The sequence below is a fragment of the Hemiscyllium ocellatum genome, chromosome 28 (assembly GCF_020745735.1).
Source record: "Hemiscyllium ocellatum isolate sHemOce1 chromosome 28, sHemOce1.pat.X.cur, whole genome shotgun sequence".
NCBI lineage: Eukaryota > Metazoa > Chordata > Chondrichthyes > Orectolobiformes > Hemiscylliidae > Hemiscyllium > Hemiscyllium ocellatum.
Window position 1 is genome coordinate 24369940 of NC_083428.1, and position 24130 is coordinate 24394069.

Here is a 24130-nt window from a genome sequence, read left to right on the forward strand (position 1 = left end):
AGTTAGTAAGTTTGCAGAAGACACCAAAATTGGAGGTGTAGTGGGCAGTGAAGAAGGTTACCTCAAATTACAACAGGATTTTGACCAAATGGGCCAATGGACTGAGAAGTAGCAGATGGAGTTTAATTCAGATAAATGCGAGGTGCTGCATTTTGGGAAAGCAAATCTTAGCAGGACTTAAACACTTAATGGTACGGTCCTAGGGAGTGTTGCTGAACAGAGACCTTGGAGTGCAAGTTCATAGCTCCTTGAAAATAGTGTCGCAGGTAGATAGGATAGTGAAGGTGTTTGGTATGCTTTCCTTCATTGGTCAGAATATTGAGTACAGGAGTTGGGAGGTCATGTTGCAGCTGTACAGGTTAGGCCACTGTTGAAATATTGCATGCAATTCTTGTCTCCTTCCTATTGGAAAGATGTTGTGAAACTTGAAAGGGTTCAGAAAAGATTTACAAGGATGTTGCCAGGGTTGGAGGATTTGAGCTATAGGGAGAGGCTAATCAGGCTGGGGCTATTTTCCCTGGAGCATTGGAGGCTGAGGGGAGACCTTATAGAGGTTCACAAAATCATGAGGAGCATGGATAGGATAAATAGGCAAAGTCTTTTCCCTGGGGTCAGGGAGTCCAGAACTAGAGGGCATAGTTTTAGGGTGAGGGGGGAAAGATATAAAAGAGACCTAAGGGGCAACTTTTTCACACAGAGGGTGGTACGTGTATGGAATGAGCTGCCAGAGGAAGCGGTGTAGGCTGGTGCAAGTGCAACATTTAGGATGCATTTGGATGGGTATATGAATAGGAAGGGTTTGGAGGGATATGGGCCAGGTGCTGGCAGGTGGGACTAGATTGGATTGGGATATCTGGTCAGCATGGATGGGTTGGATCGAAGGGTCTATTTCCATGCTGTAAATCTCAATGACTCGATGACCAGGCAGCATCAGGAGATGGAGAAGTCAATGTTTCAGGTGTAACCCTTTTTCAGAGTTCACTTCCCCATTTCCTGGCTTGCTGTGTTCTCCCAGCCTCCTATTTGTCTATAACAGACCTGTTGAGCTTTTCCAGCTATTTCTGTTTTTGTTATCCCAAGAGACAGTTGGCTGCTGGAACCACATTGAGAATTGTTGTAAAAGTATAATAAAGCACAAATGTCTAGAATCACAGCACTTATTGCATTCCTTTGAATAAAGAAACATTTTCTTACAACTTGGTTTGGAATAAGCAATATTCATTGGAACGGATCCCTGGCAATTGAACACAATGAACACTGAACATACTCCTGCCCCTAAATTCTATTTCCTACATATTTTACAAACAAAACAGCTGATGAAAGCCAGAGATTTTAACATAGTGCCACAGATCGAAGATGTGCAGGTTAATGTGAAGTGGCCATTCTAAATTCCCCAAAGTGTTCAGAGATGTATAGGCTAGGTCCATTAGTTAGGGAAATGTAGAATAACAAAAGGTAAAGGAATGAGTCTGGGTGAGATACTCTTTGGAAAGTCGGTGTGGACTTGTTGGGCCAAATGGCCTGTTTCCACACTGTAGGGATTCTACAGCTCTATGATAATCAAACCTATGTTATGGTTACTATTCTGTTGTGCACTCATTCCCACAAAAACAATGCATTCTTTTGAGTTCACCGTTAAAAAACACCCTGGACAGAACACGCAACAGTAAGAATTGGAGGAAGAAAAAATTAAAATACAAATGTTTTAACAACATGACATTAACCTGAAAAGAAATATCTCTCAGAATTAAGAAAACTATTCAAATAATTCAGACAGTAAGAGATTTAATCACATCATGTAATGTATGAAGCCAAATAGATAAAATATAAGATATAAAATATAATCAATTTGACAAGAACTTCTTTACATCACAGGTGCCCCCAGAAACTATGGAAAACTATATTGTACTCTAGCATTATGAACAGTCAAACCTTAAACAAGCAATACTAGTTTAAAAAAGTATATCATTCATTTTTAAATAGCTTTTTAAAAAAAATCCACTTTTTTGTTCTGTGATATTCTATGTACCATATCAGGAATACGTTTACAGATGCTCTTGTTTGCAAGCCAGCATTGTTGATTGACCTGTGATGGTATAATTCTTTTATAAAGAACTTTTAGGATTCCAACAATTGGGATTAAACCAATTGTTTAGGAAACTCACAGAAGTAAAATCTGCCTGGAATATTACAAATAGCTTTTACAAAATTTTCTGGCACCAGCCAGAGCCTTTCATTACATCAGCAACATGAACGGTGCAAGTAAGTAAATTGAAATATTCATTTCTAAAAGGCATGGGAAAAAACTTGCATGATCTTGTTTCAATAGTGCCTTATCATACATTCAAATATGCTTACTCAACTACAAAAACAAAACAATAAATCTTTATATCCAGCTGAATAGTTAAAATAGAAAAGCTATAATTTTCTCCATTTTGTGCATTAATACAACTACAATATCATGCAACTTAGAGTAGCTGTAAAATTTAAGCAATTAACTGCTCCAGGTAGGTGCTTCACCTTATAGAATTTTCCGCAAACATTACGGTTTTCTATATCAATAGAAAATTCCATGTTAGGAATTTATATCTTTCACATTTCAACATCAGTAAATCATTATTTGAAACAGGAGAAAGTTTCTTTCAAGTGGTTTTTTTTGGTGTAAGAAAATCCATTTCAATAAGTGAACGAAACAGCTTCTTCTGGTCAGGAGGTCCTTTCTCAATGGCACATTTGCGTAGTCATCTCCTTCTGTTAAAGAAACAAAATTTTTTTTTTAGTGGTCAAGATAGCCAAATAGCATTTATGCAAATCCTTTGGACCATGGAATATTTTCTAAAGACAGGAGTTGAATCACAGATTGTTTTTAGATATGTTGCCCTTAAAGGGCTCAAAGGAAGAAACCATGACTATGGACAGAGAGTGAAACAATACAATTTGCTTTGGATTACTGTCATAAAGAGCTGGAACAGGCATAATGGGATAACTAACCATAAGACCAAAAGATAAAAGGAGCAGAATTAGACCATTCAGCCCATCATGTCTGCTCCACCATTCAATCATAGCCGATATGTTTCTCAAGCTCATTCTCCAGACTTCTTCTCATAACCTTTGAAATCCCATTACTAATCAAGAACCTATATCTATTATAAATACACTAAATGACTTGACCACCACAGTCTTCTGCAGAAATGAGCTCCACAGATTAGTAATCATTTTGCTTAAGAAATTCCTCCTCCTCTCAGATGCACTGATTTGTCCCTTCACTGAGTCTATGCTTTCGGATCCTAGTCTCTCATACTAGTGGAAACACCATGTCCACTCTATTCAGGTCTCTCATTCAGATCCTCCTCATCCTTCTAAACTGCATCAAGTACAGACCCAGAGTCCGCAATCGCTCATTCTCTGACAAGCACCTCATCCTAAAGATCATTCTTGTAAATATCGTCTGGACCCCTTTCACGACCAGCACATCCTTCCTTAGTGGAGAGGCCAAAAACTGCTCATAATATTCCAAATGCAGTCTGACCAGAGCCTGATACAGTCTCAGTAGTACATTCCTACTTCTATATTCTAGCCCTCTTGAAATGAATACTAATATTTCTTCTGCCTTCATAACTGACAACTTAACCTGTATGTTAACGTTAAGAGAATCCTGAACTAGGACTCATAAATTCCTTTGTGCTTCAGATTTTCAAAGCCTTTTCCCATTTAGAAAATAGTCTATGCCTTCAGTGTTCCCAGCAAAATGCATAACCTTACCCTTTCTCACATTGTATTCCATCTGCCACATGTTTGCCCACTCTCCTAAGCTGCCCAAGTCCTTCTGCAGCCCAGTCCTTCCGCACCTCCTCAATACTGCCTGTCCCTCCAACTATCTTTGTGTTAACTGCAAATTTAGCAACGATGCCCTCAGTTCCTTTTTCTAGTTCAGTAGTGTTTAACATGAATAGTTGCGGTTCCAATATTGACCCCTGTGGAACTCCACTAGTCACTGGCTGCCATCTTGAAAAAAAACTCCTTTATGTCCACTGTTTGCCTTCTGCCAGTCAGCCAATCTTCTGTCCATGCCAGTAACTTGCCTCCAGCACCATGGCACCTCATCAAAGGAAATCCAAATAGATACCACCCACTGGTTCTCCTTTGACTATCTTGCTTATTACCTCCTCGAAAGAATTCTGACAGATTTGTCAGGTATAATCTCCTTCTGATGAAGCCCTACTGACTCAGCCCTATTTTACCATGCACTCCCAAGTATTCCACAGTCTCATTCTTAATAATGGACTCTAAAATCTTACCAATGGCCTATAATTTCCTGTCTTTGGTCTCCCTCCCTTCTTAAACAGGGGTGCTACAACAACTATTTGAGTACTCTGGGACGCTCCCTGAAAGATCACCACCCAATGCCTCCATAATCTCCTCAGCCTTCTCCTTCAGAACGGGGGGGGGGGGGGGGGGGGGTGTGCAGTCCATCCAGTCTGGGTTATTTATCCACCTCTGACCTTTTAGTTTCCCCGGCACTTTCTCCTTAATGATGGCCACTGAATTGTAATACAGTTGCATCAGATTCAAGCTTGTCTCTCTCAAACTGCACTGTGAATTCTGTCATATTACAGTCACTGTCCCCTAGGAATTCTTTCACCGTAAACTCCCTAATCAGATCTACCTCATTACACAGAAATCACCAAATCCAGAATTACTTGTTCTCTCGTGGCTCCACCACATGTTGCTCCAAAAAAAATCTCAGACATTTCATGAATTCCTTTCCTTGGGATCCACTACCAACCTGATCTTCCCAGTCCACCTGCATATTGAAGTTTATCATGATTATTGCAATAATGCCTTTCTTGCATATGTTTTCCTTCTCCCAATTTATTTTCTGCACTATATGAAGATTACAGCTAGGAGGCATGCAAGTAACTTCCATTAGTGTCTTTTTTTCCTTTGCAGTTCCTCAACTCTACCCACACAGATCCCTTGTCGTCTGACTCTCTATCGCTTCTTACTATTAATTTAATCTCACTACTTATTAACAAAGCAACCTTGCCCTCTGCCCACCTGCCTGTCCTTTCAATTGGATAGATATTTTTGGAAACTTAGTTCCCAGGCCTGATCCCCTTGCATCGACAAATGGTCTAAAGATAACTATGGTTCTTCAGTAAAAAAACAGAATTTATATTTTCTCAATAATTTGTGAAATGCTTTTTCATATGATTTAGTATTTGAAAATCAATCACAATAAAGAAAAATAATGTCTAAGCAGTAATTTCCAGAATTTTGTTTTGTTGATGTTAATAGAAAGTACCAACAGAATCACATGCAGGAATTTTGGCTTTCCTTTTTGCTGCATGATCTAACCAATGAAATAAGATATAATTATTATAAGGTATGATTGCTGTGAAATTATCCACAGTACATCCTGGCTCAGACTGTTATTAAAAGTTGTCAAATAAGACAACAAACACAAAATAACACAGGCAGGGACACTTATGGACAGTTACAGACAAATTCAGTCAGCTGGCAAAAAGAAAACATGTGTTACACTTTTTACCTGAAGGCTAACTAATGTCAGTGGTGGGGAAACTATCAGAAGCAAATTAGGGATAGAATTAATATGCATTAGGAGAGGCAGGGATTATGCTTATTACCTTCTCCAGGATACATGAACACCAACCAGCCACAAAAAGACATGACCCACTCTCACTAGTATCCTCACATACAGATGAGGAAGGACACCACTTTGACTGGGACAATACATCCATCCTAGGACGAGCCAAACAAAGTCATGCACAAGAATTCCGAGAAGCATGGCATTCCAACCAGAACTCTATCAGCAAACACCATCGAGTTAGACCCCATCTACCACCCCCGAGAAAAGGGACAGGAAGCGACTTCACCAAGGGAAATAACATCACTACAGGAAAAGACATCACCAACCCAAAGAAACCCAAACATATAAATAGGAAGCAGGAATTTTCAGCATGAGGTCAACTGAAGATGTTACCTAGTAAGGTAACGAAACGTCTGGAAATGAACCTTTCAGCTCAGTGAGCAAACCTAATCCAAAACCTCAACCTGAGCTACAAATCTTCTCAAAACTCACTAAGGCAGAGATTAATCAAGAACAGTCAACATGGTTTGTTAAAAGGCGGTCATGTCTGACCAATGTGATTGACTTTTTCAAAGAGGTGACCAGGTGTTGATGAGGGCAATGCATTTAAATTTGATGTAGTCTACTTGGACTCTAGCAAGGCTTTTAATAAGGTCCCACATGGAAGAATTAGAGCAAGGATGAGAGCCCATGGGATCCAAGAATATTTTGATGCTGGATGGCAGGAGCCAAAGGGCGATGGTCAAGGGGTGTTTTTGTGCCTGGAAACCTATATCCACTAGAGTTCCACAGGGACCAGTGTTGAGGTCCTTGCTGTTTGTGGCATCTCTTATATACTCCTGTAAAAGTCATTTTTTAAGGTTAAATTTATGAGGTCAACTGTTACATGGATACTACTTTTGAGAGGCTGAAATTCACGCACAAGTTCCAACAGGTTTATTTGGAAGTATGAACTTTCAGAATGCTGCTCCTTCGTCAGGTAACTAATTGGACTATAACTTGGTGTTGTGTGATTTTTTAACTTTGTCCACCCTAGTCCGACACTGCCCCCTCCACATCATTATAGAAGGATATAGACAAGTTGAACAGTGACAAATGGAATTCAATCTGAATAAATAGGAGGTGATGCACTTTGGCAGGACAAATAAGGCATGATAAATAGTTGTACTGTAGGGAGAACCAAACATCATAGGGACCTTAGTGCACACTTCCACCAATCTCTTAAGGTAACAGATCAGAAAAATAAAAATACTAAGAGGATAAATGGACACTTAAACTGAGGCATAGGATTTAATAGCAGTGAGGACATGCAGGAATGTATAAACCGCTGGTTGGGCCACAGATAGAGTACTGTGTTCATTATAGAAGAGATGTGCTTCCACTGGAGAAGGTGCAGAGGAGATTTACCAGGTTGTTTTCTGGGCTGGAGAGTTTTACTTAGGAAGAGAAATTGAATAGATTGTAGTTGGCTTCCTTGGAATAGAAGACATTATTGAGATGTATGAAATTATGTGGGGCATAGATAGGGTCAGCAGGAAGGAATCTTTCCCCTTGGTGAAGAGATCAATGACTAGAGTGCATAAGCTTAAGGTAAGGCACAGAAGGTTCAGAGGGAAATAGGTTAGGAAATACGTTTTCACTCGGAGGTTGTGGGAATCTAGAAATCACTGAATTTAAAACTGGTAGAGTTAGAAACCCTCATAACATTAAAGTAGTATTTAGCTGTGCACTTATGATGCCAAGGCATACAAAGCCTGGGCCAACTGTTAGAAAATAAGGCAGGAATAGTTAGGTGGTTGCTTTTGATCAGCACAGAATTGATGGGGGAGGGGAGCTTTTTCTGTGATGCCGACCTCTAATACCCTTGATTTGGAACCACATGCATTCATGTAGAACTCGGAGCTCAAAAACTGCATGAATTTATGTAAAACACCGTTATCTCACTTTTTAGATTAGAATCAATCTAAGCATCATGACATAGATAGAGAACACAGGGGGCCAACACCTTCAACATATTGTCTAGCTATCACCATTGTTAACAGCTAACCCAAGAATGCAACTTTTTAAAAAAAGGTTTTGTGATTTACACATGAAAGAAGTGAAACTATCACTGTATTCTAACAGATGAAAGGCTTAACAGACAATTTTTCAACATATAATTTCAGTTACATCACACTGTAAATTTTTGCTATAAATTCTGTTACGATTGAGCCCTCCACTATCACCTGATGAAAGAGCGTCGCTCCGAAAACTAGTGTGCTTCTAATTAAACCTGTTTTTAACTCTAATACCCTTATCAGCATTAAAGAAAGGAAACTGCAGAAGCAAGATGATGGTATTGTACAGCCATATATTACAGAAGAATTAACAAAGCTTGAACAAGAAATATTTTAATCTACAGATTTTTGTGGCCATCTCACCGTTGGGATTTTAATTAACATTTCGTTCATCATCTGGTACACAAAATGTTCCCAGAAAAAGAAATCTGAGAATAAATCTTGGCCAGCAATTTACTGTTAACAAAACTTATAATTAGCTGATGAGATAAATGAGAAAATCTGTCATTTGGATCTGAACAACAAACTTAAATTCTGGATTAAATATATACACTGATAATTTAAATCAATTCCATGGCTAATTCAGCTCCTACAGATTCATTAATTTCTATATCACAATAGTAGAACTCCTGTGACAAAACACTAGCAGTAATCTGTGAAAAGGCATATCTTTAACAGAAAGTATCATTTCTAAATTGAAATAATTAAAACTTCTTGCACATTCCTTTTCTTTCAATGCTGAGCTATCTATTCCTTATTCCCAGTATGTCCTTAATTTAAAATGTAACTATTGTGCTTGCGAACGTAATTCTGGAAAGCTTCCTATTTAATAAAAATACTTTGCAAATTATTAAAAAGCCCAATGAAACAATCCAAATCTCCATTTAATCTGGTTTCATGCAGCATCATTTTATTGCTTCAAAACAATTATGTAAAGAGAATTGCAAGCCTATCATTTGATATATGGGGGTACTCACACATTATTTACAGCAAGTAACCCTCCTTAATATTTTATATCAACTTGCACCAATGTTTACTAACGGAACTGGCTTCAGTGACATCCAACAACTTAATCAAGAAAAATAACTTTAATAAATGTTAAGATATACTAGCTTTGCTTCTTCATGGGATTACACAGAATCTGAAGTTCAGAGAGACTATTCCACATAATAAATCTATGTCAGTGTTTATCCTCTACCCACGTTTCCGCCCAATCTTATTTGAATTAACTCCATCAACATATATTCCTACTTCTATCTCTGTTGCTTCCCCTTAAATGTTCCCACAACAACTCATTATAGTAGCAAGTTTCACATTCTCCCAATCCCAGGGGTAAAGAAACTTCTCACAAATTCCCTCCTGGATTTACTAGTGACTCTTCGATGTTTATGGTTCCATGAATGTGATGAAATTCTGTTTGGTTGACAGTAACATGTTGTTGCACTGTGTTTTCAAAATGTTTTTAGAATTAATAAAATTTAGTGTTCCAGACTTCCAGTATTTAGAAGTTAGTGCAATTGTAATTTGTCATCGAGTTGAAATGAGCCACTAAGCTACTTTAGAAACCTGGGTCTCCGACTGGTCGAACCTGTAACATACATTATGCACCAATGGTTTGGTTGGTGGTAACCTGTACATTTTATGCAAATATTTGCCGCTCACCATACATTTATAATAAGGTTCTAATTCTTGCCCTCTGACTCATTCAAACATGTCTAGTGATCAACACCAGTATATAATTATGTAGTGCCCTCAACATAATATGTTCTTAGAGTGTTACCAAACAGAATTTGACACCAAGTCACATTTGGGAACATTAGGATAGATGGTTTCATGAAACCTAGACAAATGCAAACAAAAACCCCATCTGATAGATATTCAATAGTTCCAGCGCCTTTTTGACCAAAGGTTCAAATCTGTGCATGTTTAAAGATGAAAAAACATTTCCAAATCTGAAATCATTAATTTCTCAGAGTTAGTTAATCCAACCTTATCTTCCCACCAGCCTCAATGTTATAGTCTCATTTTTTACAGGAACCAAATTATTATCTGCCATTATTAACCCCAATTAAAATTACAAAAAAAAAAGGCTAATAGAACAGAAAGCTCTACTCTGAAAAGAAATCTATCAAATAAACCTCATTGTTAAACTGAGCTGTAAAGCAACATACCAGTGGTAATAATTCTTTGTTGTCTATTAGATGGAACTCTGTAACAAAGTAGTAAAAATGCTTGTAACAAGTATTAACGTGCGCCTCTGCACCCATTAAGTTAATCCGGTCAAAGTGGTGGATGTAGACATGGACAAAAACACGGAAAAGGCGAGAGAGGATCTTCTTGCAAACTTGCAGGAAATTCCTAGGAAAGGGGGTACCTAAGAGAAAAAATTATATATAATTTACATTTTTGTTAGTGTTAAATGGTGTCAAAAGCTCAAAATTTCTTTGTATAGACACGAACTTTACAGCATTTTAAAAATTCATGATTATCAGTATTTAGTGAATAACAATTGGAAATAAAATGTTAAACCTGCACTTTTCAAAGTAAATTTGCTTGAACTACTCTGCATCAGATCAATCTCTCAGTATTACATAAAACAGAATATTTGTATTGCTGGATTCAAATCTTAAAACATAAGAAGGATTTAAAAAAATAATTAGTAATTTTTTAAAAAGTAATCAGTAACTGTACATATCCAATTTTGACTGTATGGAAATCTGGAACTGCAACCCAAGTTGAGAGTAAGTTTGTTGAAATTTTCAAAACAATTTTTTTTATAAGAATAAGGAACATTGCAGAATTATGAGTTAAGAAGCAGATCAAACTGGACAATGGAACAGGCTTGAGGCTGAATGGTCTACTCTCGTCCCCTTGATTATGTTTTGCTATTATAGGTATTGTGCACTTCCAACATTTTCTTTTGCTTTGTCTCTATAGTTTACAGTCCACATACCATTTAGTATAGCAACAGATTAAACTGTCTGGCAAATGCAAAGTGAATTACCCCAAACTGTTTACAGGGCAGCCACCTTTTTTTAAAGTTACATTGCTTGGTTCCTCTGCTGAATCCAATCAGAATCCCGAAAGTGCAGAAAGAGGCCATTTGGCCTGTGGGGTTTGCACCGATTCTCGGGACAGCATCCCACCCATACCTACCCCTCCACACTCATTCTTGTAATGGGGTTTTTAACCATGGCTAACCTATCCAACCTGCATATCCCCAGACACTATGGGGCAACATTTAGCATGGTCAATCTACCTAAACTACATAACTTTGGACTGTGGGAGGAACCCGGAGTACACAGAGCAAATCATGCAGACACATGGAGAACATGTACACTCAGTATTGCAATGATGGCAAGTTGATCAACATTATTGAAATGTAAAACTTTCTTTCATCAGACATTGCTTCATCAATTAACATGTAGCTTATAGCTGCCCCCTCTTTTGCCCTACTATCAATTCAGTTTTAAATGGAATCAACGACTTACGTGATGTAACCTGATTGAACCACTTAATCATTTACAAAATAAATATCAAAAAAAATGAAGCTTTTTCTAGCTTGTTGATAAAAGCTGCGGTTTAGTTAGTAGTTCAAAATGACATTTACTCAGAGAACACTGACAAGAACAAATGAAAAGCAAACTCAGTGGTAGTATTTGATGTTTCAGCTCACCAACATTGGTTGGAAAAATGCTTTCGTTGTTCACTTGGGTTTCAATCCAATCCATAAGGAGACTCATATATTGCGGTGCTGACAGTGCAGTAGGCTTTTTGTATTTATTCTCATCTTGCCATCTGTATTCATATCTAGGTCCTCCTGACATTATTGGGCAAGTATCATTCGTACAGAATTCTGATACCGTTCCATAAATCAGATTAATACGGTTGAAAAAATCTACCACATGTACAGCTACCCAGTCATTGAGATCCTCGTTTGAAGGGAGCTGCACTGCCAATTTCAGATCTAATCCAGCATTCAGCGATGCTTGCGCCCTTTTGTGCAATTCAAACCTCTGCGTGCCTGGCTCAAATTTACGTTTTGGGCGAAAAGTCTTATCTTTATTGAACACCTGTTTCAAGGACACGGCCATAGTAAAGTATCTGTAAAAATGATCAAGAACAAGTCTTCACAATAAGATTGGCACTCAAGATAATTGATGTTGCTTGCAAATCCAAAATTTGTTGTAAAGTTGTTTGCATTCAACAAGCCTTCAGTTCTGTGAAAAATATAGAAGACAAACTTAAGTCATTTTAGAATACTATAATTCTAATTTAATTTTATCCCAGTCAGTGACACATTGAGAATTTAGATTGTAGTATTCTAATTTAGTCTTCATTTTTTTTAGCCCTTTCAGGACCTTAGAACAGAAGAACATACAAACCACACTAAAGAAATTATCGTCAGTGGACAAGTGTACATTACTTTTAAAAAATGATTTACTTGACAATATCACTGTAATAACATTAACAACAGAACTGCTTCTAAATAAATCAAGGTACCTGGAGATTAGAATTTGTTTCATTGCCAAGTTCTTAAACTGAACAAAAGCAAACAAGTAGACCACTGCACCTTCAAAATAAATTGGAGAGGACTTACACTCACTGTTGGTACTTGGAGCATAAAACTATACATAATGACAAAGGATTTAAAGATTACTGAATAACTGAGCTACTACAATGGAACTAGGCAATTTTCATGTCTTTTCTTCCATTTCATCTTATCTTTACTGAATACTGGGTTCCACTTCAGCAAATGATTCGAGTGGAAATTATACGAAGTATTAGTTAGACCGCAATTTGAACACTGCCTACAGTTTAGAGCATCGAATTTTCCCAACACTATCATTTACAGCTTGGTTCTTGAAAATGTTGGATTAATCAGAATACAAATATTTTGTTATGTGCACCAAGAGGCTTTTGAAACTTATTACAAATTATTTTAAAATATAAATAAAAAATGATTTACTGTACTCTTGAGGCGAGATGTTCATTTTACATGTTATGGTACATTAGGTATTTAGTGATAACTACTGAAGAGTCAAATATGTAGAAGTAACAATTTTAAAGTTTTTTTCTGGCAGATTAATTTCTACTTTTATAAATATTATGTTACTTTTGATAACTTTGAGATGTCTATTCCTTAAGCAGCAACTGGGTGCATTTTTGCACCTTTTATTTCCAGCCTATTGATTATTTAAAAAATCTCCACTAAATTACAAGCAAATCTTAAGAATTTACATGTTTACACAGCTTCAAAGCTTAATCCATTACGAAGTTCTCCCCAGGATTTTTAAACTTGCCCTTATCTTGTAGTCAAACGATGAATCACCGTTCTCCAGGCCATCAAGCTCTTTTTACTGGAAAAGCTAGGTTTTTGGTTAACAAGCAATAACAACTTTTTAGAGATGACAATAATATTTCAACATTAGAAATGATGCAACAAGCACCTACCTTCTCATGCAAATAACTCACTTTCCCTATCACCAGCATTTTTACAACAAAATTTAAATTTGAAAACAACATATTTATGTTTATCGTTTTTCCAAAGATTAATTTTACGTTCTGTTGTGTCCCTAAATAGAAGTTGTAATAATAAAGGCCAATCAAAAGGATGGAGCAAATAGCTCACACACTATGCAACTGCTTTTGACAATAATGTGTGGCCTTCCTGGTTTCTCTATGCTTTATAACTCTGATTCTCTTACATAATTATGAATGATGTAATATGGAGGCATGGAAAAACCCAGGTACCAGTTTAGCTTATTAATCTGGGGAAGTTAGGGAAATTCCCAGTTGAATTGCTTCTGAGAAAATTTCAATTATTTTCTTAAGCAGGTTTAGAGTACACTCCCAGTTGGTCTTTGTTGGCTGTATAAAATACTCAGCCCAATCACTAGGAGGAAACAGCACAAGTGTCTGACTACTTAGATTTATGGAATCATTTTTATATTGCGGACAGTTATAAAGAATACTTTAATCTAAATATTGTCTTAACAACCAATCATTTCATCTTGATCTACTTGCTAATGCATCAACAGCCTTGATATATTTAGACACTTGCTTGGTAACTGCCATGAGTTTTAGAGTCATATACGAGTGATTGGACAAGCTGAAGGAGCTATCAACTTAATGACTTCCCTCAGGGATCTGTTCTACCATCACTCCTTTTTAACCTATACATAAATGACCTAGCTGTGACCAGATTGTGGAGGCTACATCCGAGAAGCCACACTAACAACATAGAATTTACAGCGTAGTAATGCCCTAAATGGTGTCTTCAACCAAGTAACACAAAGATTGTATATTGTACTATATTTTTCACTTGTGTAATGTTAGTGCTTCTCAAGTACTCAGTCTAAGTGGTCAAATTCTTCTGACCATCTACAAAAACAAACTGAAAACTGCAGAGAAAGCTAATCGTCAACCACAAAGTTCTCCTGAGAGCAAACGTCCCAACATTCACTTGTGCAGGTTGTTATTAATTTGAGTAGTATTATGTTTTCACACTTTGATAGTGGATACAAAACTGTACATTCAGAGCATCTTGTGTCAGATATATCACAGTTGTCAGACTTTGCAGCAGCAAATACAAACCATGTTATTAGTCCAACCAACTGGTAACCAACACACTTTGATTAGATTAGATTACTTACAGTGTGGAAACAGGCCCTTCGGCCCAACAGGTCCACACCGACCCGCTGAAGAGCAACCCACCCATACCCCTAACCTAACGCTACGGGCAATTTAGCATGGCCAATTCACCTGACCTGCACATCTTTTTGGACTGTGGGAGGAAACCGGCGCACCCGGAGGAATCCCACGCAGACATGGGGAGAACGTGCAAACTCCACACAGTCAGTCGCCTGAGGCGGGAATTGAACCCGGGTCTCTGGCGCTGTGAGGTAGCAGTGCTAACCACTGTGCCACCATGCCGCCCACTTTACATTCGTGTTAACAAAATGTTTTAAGATGGATGGAATGATATGTTAAGTCTATATATGCTAAGCAAATCTTGGCAATAATCTAAGCAAGCGTATAGGCACTAGAGTATAGGGATTTTCTTTAAATTACTGAGAATCTTTTTATGAATCATAGGATTCCCCACACTTTCTAAAAATATTAAATTGATAAAAGTTTCACTTCACTGACAGGGCAACAAATTTCTGATCTCAGTAGAATCACACTTGCTGCAAACATATCAGTGAAGGGAGACAAAAAAAATGTAATCTCAACCAGATGATTTGTAGGTCAAAGATGAATCTGTAGCACTTGGTTGGTTACTGCAGTAAGAAAAACATAAAATCAATGGTATTGGAGAAAGGAATGAGAATCCAGATATACAGTTATTGTATATGTGCATGTAAAACAGAAATTTATATGCACATGAGTGTGTATTTTTGGGGGGGGTGGTGGGGAGCGGGAGGGACACACAGTGCAAAGCACAACTTACACTTGGGTTATTTCAGCATTCCAATAAAGCAACATCACTAAGTACCCAGCTCCTTGGTACTGCATTTTAACGGAAATTGCACCATTCCTCCAGTGCTGTGATAGTTAGTCCAAATGGTATAGTTAGCAAGTTTGCAGATGATGCCAAAATTGTGTAGTGGGCAGCGAAGAAAATTACAATGGGATCTTGATTAGATGTGCTAATGGGCGGAGGAAAGGCACATGGAGTTTAATTTAGATAAATGTGAGGGGCTGCATTTTGGAAAAGAAAATCTTAGTAGGACTTATACACTTAATGGTAACATCCAAAGGAGTGTTGCTGAACAAAGAGACCTAGGAGTGCCGGTTCATAGCTCCTTGTAAGTAGAGTCGCAGGTAGATAGGACGTTTGGTATGCTTTCCTTTATTGGTCAGAGTATTGAGTATAGGAGTTGAGAGGTCATATTGCGGCTGTACAGGACTCTGGTTAGGCCAATTTTGGAATATTGCATGCAATTCTGGTCTCCTTCCTATTGGAACAAAGTTGCAAAACTTGAAAGGGTTCAGAAAAGATTTACAAGAAATGTTGCCAGGGTTGGAGGATTTGAGCTATAGGGGGAGATTGAACAGGCTGGGGCTGTTTTCTCAGGAACATCAGAGGCTGAGGGATGACCTTAAGGAGGTTTATAAAATGGACAGAGTAAATAGACAAAGCCTTTTCCCTGGGGTGGGGGAATCCAGAACTAGAGGGCATAGGTTTTGGGTGAAAGGGGAAAGATATAAAAGAGACCTAAGGGGTAGCTTTTTCATGCAGAGGGCGGTGCTTGTGTGGAATGGACTGCCAGAGGAAGTGGTGGAGACTCGTATAGTTGCAACATTTAAAAAGGCATCTGGATGGGTATATGATTGGAAGGGTTTGGAGGGATATGGGCTGGGTGCTGGCAGGTGGGACTAGATCGTGTTGGGATAACTGGTTGGCATGGGCGAGTTGGACTGAAGAGTCTGTTTCCGTGCTGTGCATCTCTATGACTCTAAATAATTACCGTCAGTTTAAACCACGGATAGGCAATAGAAAGTAGAAACTTGCATTTATACTGTGCCTTTCAAAATCCCTGGATATCCTAAGCTGCTTTACATTCAATTAATTATTTTTAAGAATGCAGTCACTTTTGTAGTTTGATCAATAAGTAAATGGACAGGCGATGTAAAATCAGCAGTGGGAGCAAGAACTGAAATCAGGAATAAAAGTTTCTATGTAGCAGCCAGATTAAGAATAACAAAGCAGATAAAAATGTGTTAAATGAATTAAAAACAGATTAAATTATTTATACACACTAACTGAACAAAAATGAGAACTTTAGTGGATAAAGGTTCTACAATACTGATCTTTACATCGTTGCTTTTGGGAAAATGGAAAGAAGTATCTTAAAAGTCGACAATGTAACATAGGAATATAAATGGTATATAGGAAAATTGAGTTAATAGTGAACTATAATAGCCATAATGCGCTTTAGTAAACCAAGAATGATTTACAGACCAAGAGGTTGGGAAACAAATATTAAAATGGAATCCAAACAAGAAGTTCTATTGCAGAGACCATCAACTAAAATGCAAAGGAGAACTGATCAAAATAGAGAGCGAACAAGGGTAAATAATTAAGAACTTTCTTCCAAAGTATAGATACTTTTAAATAAGACAGAATTATCTTATAAAGGAGTTAGAAGCAGTTGACAGCCCAAAGTTCTTTCTATGCAGAAAATACCAGTTAGTGGGAGTCAAACATTATTTAAGAAAGGTGAAGGCTGAGTAAGATAGCAAGAGTAACAAAACTGAATTGTTACCCTTTTTGACGTATGAACTGATTCTCTGTGCAAATAAAGCTTGTGCCCGACATTAGCTATTGTGTGCTTAATTGACGTTTTTTTCTGTGAACCAAAGATGGAAGGAGGTGGTCTGAATACAGGTAAAAATATTTTGTTTCAATCCTACCCAATTCCTCATTTGTCCTGTAGGTCATAGGTGAAAAGGACATGCTCACTCAACAGTCAAAACAAATCATTATTGTGAAAAAAATGAACTTAGGCACGTAGCAGAACATAAAAACATTTTCTCCTGCAACTTGTTATGACATTGCTGTTATAACGCAGTAAAGATGTCGCAAAAGTGGTCAATAACCCCTTGGGACATCACAGCTCTAAGGCACACTAGAAACCTCCCAATGTAAATAGCAGATAAAAGCATTTCCAAGTTTAACATAGTACAAACAACATTTCAATGAACCATAGTATAAAGTCAAGGATAGAACTTAGCACTATTAAAACAAGGTCCTAAACCATAAAAACCTGATCATCCCTTAAATCTGTTGAATGTCTGTACTCTTCTTTACAAAATTAGTATAATTGCCCAAGGAATGACAAAAGACCTCCCCCCTGCAGTCCAATCCAACTTTCTTCTTTGTTCTCTGAAAGGCAGCCACGCGTGCCAAGTTGTAGACAACTTAAGAATTCTCATAAAGGGACATTTATCAAGAAGGTCAATTATTATGGGGAAGGCAAAATCTGTCTCCACCAAACATTCCATCATGAATGTTTCAGCTGAGGATACTGGATTGCAATCTGGATTGGAAACTGTAACTGGTACAAACCTCTATAATAAGAAGTAAAACAGAATGGATGCTGGAAATTAAAACTGAAAGTGCTAGAGGAACTTTGCAGGTCTGGCAGCAGTATTATTATTCCCTTTCAAACCTGTGCAGCCAGAAATCAACTGGCGATTCCTAAGCACCCAAACGCTACAGCTTCATCATGAGTTCAGAACTGACAGCAATTTCTACAGTACACACAAGCAACAGGAGCAGTAGAAGACCATACAGCTCGTGAAACCTGCTCTACCATTCAATATGATCACAGCTGATGTTAGACTTCTACTTCACTTTCGTGCACACTTCCCATACATTGAACATTTTCTGAGACCAACATTTTGTCTATCTCAGTCTTAAACATGTTCAATGATGAATCATGCACAACCTAAGGGTAGAGAATTCCAAATATTCATTAGCTATTGAGTCAAGAAATTTATCATCTCAGCACGAAGTGATGCTAGCTCACTGTGTTTTCGTCACCTAATAGAAACACCTCTTACCGTCTACCCTACCAAGCTGTTTCAGAACCACGTATGTCTTGAAGTGCAGAAATCTGGAAATTTCTGTTAGTGAATCTACACCTTTCCAAAGGGTGAGTCGTTGAGGTTCCCCGTCACATGGTAATCAATTATAAATTACTGAACCGAGAAGAATTTCCACTCGGGAGTCACAGTAAAAACCCTTGAAAAGTCACACTTCGGTTAACCATGTCTAACTGAGTTTTAAATGGGATACTAAATTTATTGTAACTCTAAGTTGCCTCACTGGTACTGAAACACTAATTACTCCACAATTATTTGGAAATTCCACATAATTAAACGTATTTTTTTGTGATATTTAGCTTCTATTTTTAGCTATGTATGACCTAATCATTTTTTCACGATCTACAAAATTCAAAACTTTAAAGCAAAAGGGTCTAAAAGTGGTTTGCACTTCCTGGTTTGCTGTCAGCGAATATTTCAATCTGATTGGCTAAAGCCCAGCTTCATGATGTCATCGCTGACCATGAAAATCAGCCGTTATTTCTGCAACATTTCAGAAATTCTCTTTCATACCAAAATTCTGTACTAATCAAGGTATAAAACTGAGCCAAGTAATGTAGAGATGTTCAGTGATAAGCAACTTAGATGCTATGTTTTTGAATCTTTTCTCACAACCCACTACACAGAACCTGCAGACATGCAACAATATATTATTTCTCCATTGTCATTTATTAATCATAAAGAACGAAGTGGTAGCAGAGTAAAAGAGAGCTCACTGGTATGTTTTCCCTGCTGCATTGAAAATCTCTTTTAATTAAGTAGGTATAATATTTAGGGTCCAAATTACTAAGCATCTGTTTGAATTTCCTCAATCTACATTTACGACACTTCCCTCTTACACACAGAACAGTGGTCATATTCATCTATATTGCTAATTACCATATTTATTTCAAGAGGAAGTGAACAAGTAAGTAAGGGTGTTATGTTTCAGTTAACAGGACATTGGTGAGATCACATCTCCAATAGTGTGTGCTGTATTCAGTCTCATTATTTAAGAAAATCAGAGGCGGTTCAGAGGAGGTTTACGAGATTGATCCTTGGAATGAGCAGATTCTCTTACAAGGAAAGATTGTACAGACAGGACTCTTTCCACTGGAGTTTAAAAGAGCGAGGAATGACTTGACTGTGGATTAGGCAGTCCCAAGATGTGAATGGGTCCTGTTCTTGAGTCCATTCATAAGTCAAATTTGTTTGCAAATTGAACACAATGTAAGTCAACATAAAATAGCTGTTCGTAAGTATGGATCTTTAAAACTGTACCCCTGTATGGGCTTGGAATTCATAAGTACGAGCATTTATAAATTGGATGTTCGTTAAATCAAGGACCCCCTTAGCATAGCATTGTGAATGATCTTGGTAAGGTTTAAACAGAAGGAATGTCTTTTCTTGTGGAAAAGACAAGAGCCGGAGACACTGTTAAAATCAGGTTGGCATTTTAGGATACATCAGATTTATTCTTTCTCTCAATGAGTTGAGAGACTATGGAACTGTGCTTCAGAAGGTGGTGGAATCAATGGTGTTGAATATTTTTAAGTAGGTAGGTAGGTTTGTATTGGGTATGTACAATTCAAAAAAACAACTAGATCAGCCATGATCCGATTGAATAGGGGCCAAATGGTTGTCTCCTGCTCCTAATTCCCGTGTTAAAGGGTAACCGCCCTATATAAGGAATTTTATTGTGTCGAAATCATTAAATTTATATTGTGATGCAGACTTGGCTGCATGGAACACGCTATGTGCACAACAGACCTAAAATAAGATAATGTATTGACAACATGTCAGCTTTACTCATCTGCAATAAATATCTGGACGTACTAATTTCTTAAAAATTAATATCAATATGTGTAAGATGCAAGTTAAATCACCAAAGAGTCAGAGTATCATAGGGCTGCTCTCATTTAAAAATAATCATTCATGGGATGCGAGTGTCACTGGCTAGGCCAGCATTTATTGTTCCATTTAATGCACAGAGAGCAGTTAAGAGCCAACTATAGGCCAGACCAGGAATAGACAACAGATTTCACAGAATTTCAACAGTGTGGAAGCAGGCTATTCTGCTCATCAAATCCATACTTACCCTCCAAGATACACTCTACCCAGACCACTCCCTATAACCCTGCATTTCCCATTGCTAACCCTCCTAGACTGCGTATCCCTGGACACAATGGGCAATTTAGCATTGCCAATCCACATACTGTGCACACCTTTGGACTGTGGGAGGAAACCGGAGCACCTGGAGGGAACAAACACAAAGAGAGAATGTGCAAACTCGCGCAGGTAGTCACCCGAGGATGGAGTCGAACCTCGTCCTTGCTGTTGAGAGGCAACAATGTTAACTGTTGAGCCACTGTGCCATCCTTTCCCTAAAGGACATTAGAGAACCAGATGGGTGTTTCCTGACAATTGGCAATGGTTATCATTAGACTCTTATTCCCAGATTATTATTGAATTCAACTTCCACCATTTGCTACAGCAGGATTTGAACCCAGATCCCCAAAATATTACCTGGGTCTCTGGATTAATAGTCTAGTGATAATAACACAATGCTATCATCTATCCTTAGAGAGAGATGACTGAAGGTCAAGGTGAGGGGAAAACTTGAGAAGGAAAGTCCTCATGGTAACATTAGCAAGTCTAGGATCTCAGTCCACATTGTTGACATCAGTCATCATCGCAAACCAGTTGTTCAGCCAACTAAGCTAACCAACCCAAGTAAAATACAAACAGATGTATAACAAAGCGGGGTCTCTTGTGACAAAGCTGTAAAATCCCTCTTTCTTGGCCAGGAGGCCTGGCTTCAAGTCCCACCTGCTCAAGTGATGTGTCATATGTATAAACAGGTGATGAAAAATATCTATAACAAATGGGGCACAAAGAGGAAACTAACAGTCCTTAAGATCCAGTTTTAAAGCTCAACTGGTTATTGAATTACTTCCACACACAACCATTGTGCATGTTTCAACTTCTATAATCTGTTATAAGGTGAAATAGAAAAGCAAGCACACAGTAAGATTAGATGGAACAGTAGGTTAAATAGTCACTTTTCGTTTAGAGTCACAGAGAAGTACAGCATGGAAACACACCCTTCGGTCCAACTCGTCCATGCCGACCCGATATCCCAAACCAATCTAGTCCCACCTGCCAGCACTCAGCCCACATCCCTCCAAACCCTTCCTATTTATATACCCATCCAGATGCCTTTTAAATGTTCCAAGTGTACCAGCCTCCACCGTTTCCTCTGGCAGCTCATTCCATACACGTACCACCCTGTGTGTGAAAAAGCTGCCCCTTAGGTCTCTTTTATATCTATCCCCTCTCACCCTAAACCTATGCCCTCTAGTTCTGGATGCCCTTCATGATGTTATAAACCTCTATAAGGCACCCCTCAGCCTCAACCTATTCAATCTCTCTCTATAGCTCAAATCCTCCACCGCTGGCAACATCCTTGTAAATATTTTCTGAACTCTTTCCAGTTTCACAATATCCTTCTGACAGGAAAGAGATCAGAATTGTACACAATAGTCCAAAAGTGGCCTAACCAATGTCCTGTAGAGCAACAACATGACCTCCTAACTCCTGTATTCAATACTCTGACCAATACAAGGAAAGTATACCAAATGCCTTCTTCACTGCAACTCTACTTTCAAGGAGCTATGAACCTGCACTCCAAGGTCTCTTTGTTCAGCAACACTCCCAAGGACTAACAAAACCAAATAAATAGAAGGAAAATATTCTCAACTGGTATCGAGCTACAATTTAACACTAGCATAAGAAAGCAATGATCTTTATGTGATAAGCTATTTCATTACTGTTAATATTTTGTACTAACTTTATATTTAAAGCAATGAAGGGTAAATATTCAGCTAATTTAGATGGTATCATTACTGAAGTCCATGCAAAAGATCCAATTAATCAGTTATTATTCACTTCTGTCTAATCATCGGCTTGTGCTCGCTGCTTGTTTATTTTATCAGAAAACGTTTTTCAACAGTTCCATGATCTTGATTCAGAGTATAAAAATTTCTATCTATTGGGATTTTGAAAATTTGCATCAGTCCTGTTTCAGCGTTCTCAATTTGCATCTCACAGCAGAGCATTCAATTGGGTCCAATGATAATCATTTCATGTTTCTTCCAAACTCCTGCATTGCAAATTACTATGGATTCCTATGGAATTGCTCACAATCCATTAGAGATTAGTCCATGAACACACAACCTAGTCTCTCCTGTCACTTAAATCAAAGCCACAAGTCTCGCTGGCAAATCAGTGAAGAGGTTATTCCTATCACAGACAGCCTCAGTTCAACCAAAATAGTTTACAGTATTTGCAAAGAGAAGTTGACTTATAATTAGGAGATGGTAGTAATTTAAAGTAAAAGTAGGGACTTTACATCCATAATTAATGGTGATGTCTGCATGTGACAGAGGTTGAGAAAATTCTGCAATGAAGTTTTGATGCGGATGTCTACATGGCACTGCCACAGGTTGTACAAAGTCCCTGGCACTGTCCATGGGTTGAATACGCAGTCCCTGGAACTACCCACAGGTTAATTATGGAGTAACAGGCACTGCCTACAAGGTTCAAACACGGTTCCTTGCACACATCACAGGTTTGTACGCCATTCCCTGACTGCCCACAGTTTACGACACACTCCCTGACACTGCCCACAGGGTAATACACACACCCTGGCACTGCCCATAGGTTTAACCACACAACCCCTGGCACTGACCACAGGGTTACACACAACCCCTGGCACTGCCCACAGGGATATACACAACCCCTGGCACTGCCCACAGGGTTATACACAGGCCCTGAGCCTGCCCACGGGGTTATACACAGCCTCTGGCACTGCCTACAGGGTTATACACAGCCTCTGGCACTGCCTTCAGGGTTATACACAGCCCCGGCACTGCCCACAGGGTTATACACTGCCTATGGGGTTACACACATGCCCCTGGCACTGCCCACAGGGTTCTACACAACCCCTGGCACTGCCCACAGCGTTATACACAACCCCTGGCACTGCCCACAGCGTTATACACAGCTTGTGGTTATACACAGCCACTGGCACTGCCCACAGGGATATACTCTGCCTCTGGCACTGCCTACAGGGTTATACACAGCCCCGGCACTGCCCACAGGGTTATACACAGCCTGTGGTTATACACAGCCACTGGCACTGCCCACAGGGATATCCTCTGCCTCTGGCACTGCCTACAGGGTTATACACAGCCCCTGTGGTTATACACATCCCCCTGGCACTGCCCACAGGGTTACACAAAGCCCGTGGTTATACACAGCCCCTGGCACTGCTCACGGGGTTATACACTTCCCCAGGCACTGCCTAAGGGGTTATACACATCCCCCTGGCACTGCTCACGGGGTTACACACAGCCCCTGGTTGTACGTGCAGGTTAATTGCTCAGTTGGACTAAGATGGAGGGAGGGAGGGACTGAGCGATGACAGGATGCACAACTTGTCTTAGTCACCTCAGGGTGGGGCAGTGCAGCTTGGATGGACGGAGCGAGACAGGAGGCGCCTGATTACATCCTCCTCGCCAGGAGCTCCTGCGAGCGTTAATGAAAGCGGCCGGTTACCTGTGACCTGTCCCGGGGGCCGGGGGCGGTAACCGCCCTCCGAACTCCAGCCTTGACACTCCCGCCAGAAACCACCCTCACTCCTCCTCCTGTGATATGGCGGAAAGCTGCTGCCACCACTTCTCATCATCATTAATCCGACGCAACAAGTCGCGGTCACCCCCTTTAACCTTCTGCCCCTCACTCACCCTTCGTCCTGTCCCTCCTCATGGACACTCCAGCCGCACCGGGCTCGCCGCACTCGCTACTG

General features: G+C 39.1%; 1 protein-coding gene across 4 annotated transcripts; it reads right to left on the reverse strand.

The window, feature by feature from the left end:
* Positions 1-1768: 1768 nt before the first annotated feature.
* mob3a (MOB kinase activator 3A) lies at positions 1769-24130 on the reverse strand. Of its 4 annotated transcripts, none has more exons than XM_060845946.1 (4): positions 24069-24130; positions 11345-11888; positions 9840-10042; positions 1769-2751 (listed from the first exon to the last, which is right to left on the reverse strand). In XM_060845946.1, exons 2-4 carry the CDS (start codon positions 11760-11762, stop codon positions 2722-2724), a joined length of 651 nt encoding a protein of 216 aa, XP_060701929.1. In that variant the 5' UTR covers positions 11763-11888; positions 24069-24130; the 3' UTR covers positions 1769-2721. The 4 variants fall into 4 exon arrangements, with proteins under 4 accessions (XP_060701929.1, XP_060701930.1, XP_060701932.1 ...); XM_060845947.1 differs by having other exon boundaries at positions 11345-11772; positions 24069-24122; XM_060845949.1 differs by lacking the exon at positions 24069-24130 and adding an exon at positions 23773-23789 and having other exon boundaries at positions 11345-11772.

Bases quoted from the DNA above. Each gene is read 5' to 3' on its own strand.
- mob3a (XM_060845946.1), bottom strand. From the start codon at position 11,762: ATGGCCGTGTCCTTGAAACAGGTGTTCAATAAAGATAAGACTTTTCGC. The intron at 10,043-11,344 runs GTGAGCTGAAAC...TTTTTCTCTTAG, and splicing joins CATTTTTCCAACCAATGTTG to GTACCCCCTTTCCTAGGAAT. The intron at 2,752-9,839 runs GTATGTTGCTTT...TTTCTTTAACAG, and splicing joins ACAAAGAATTATTACCACTG to AAGGAGATGACTACGCAAAT.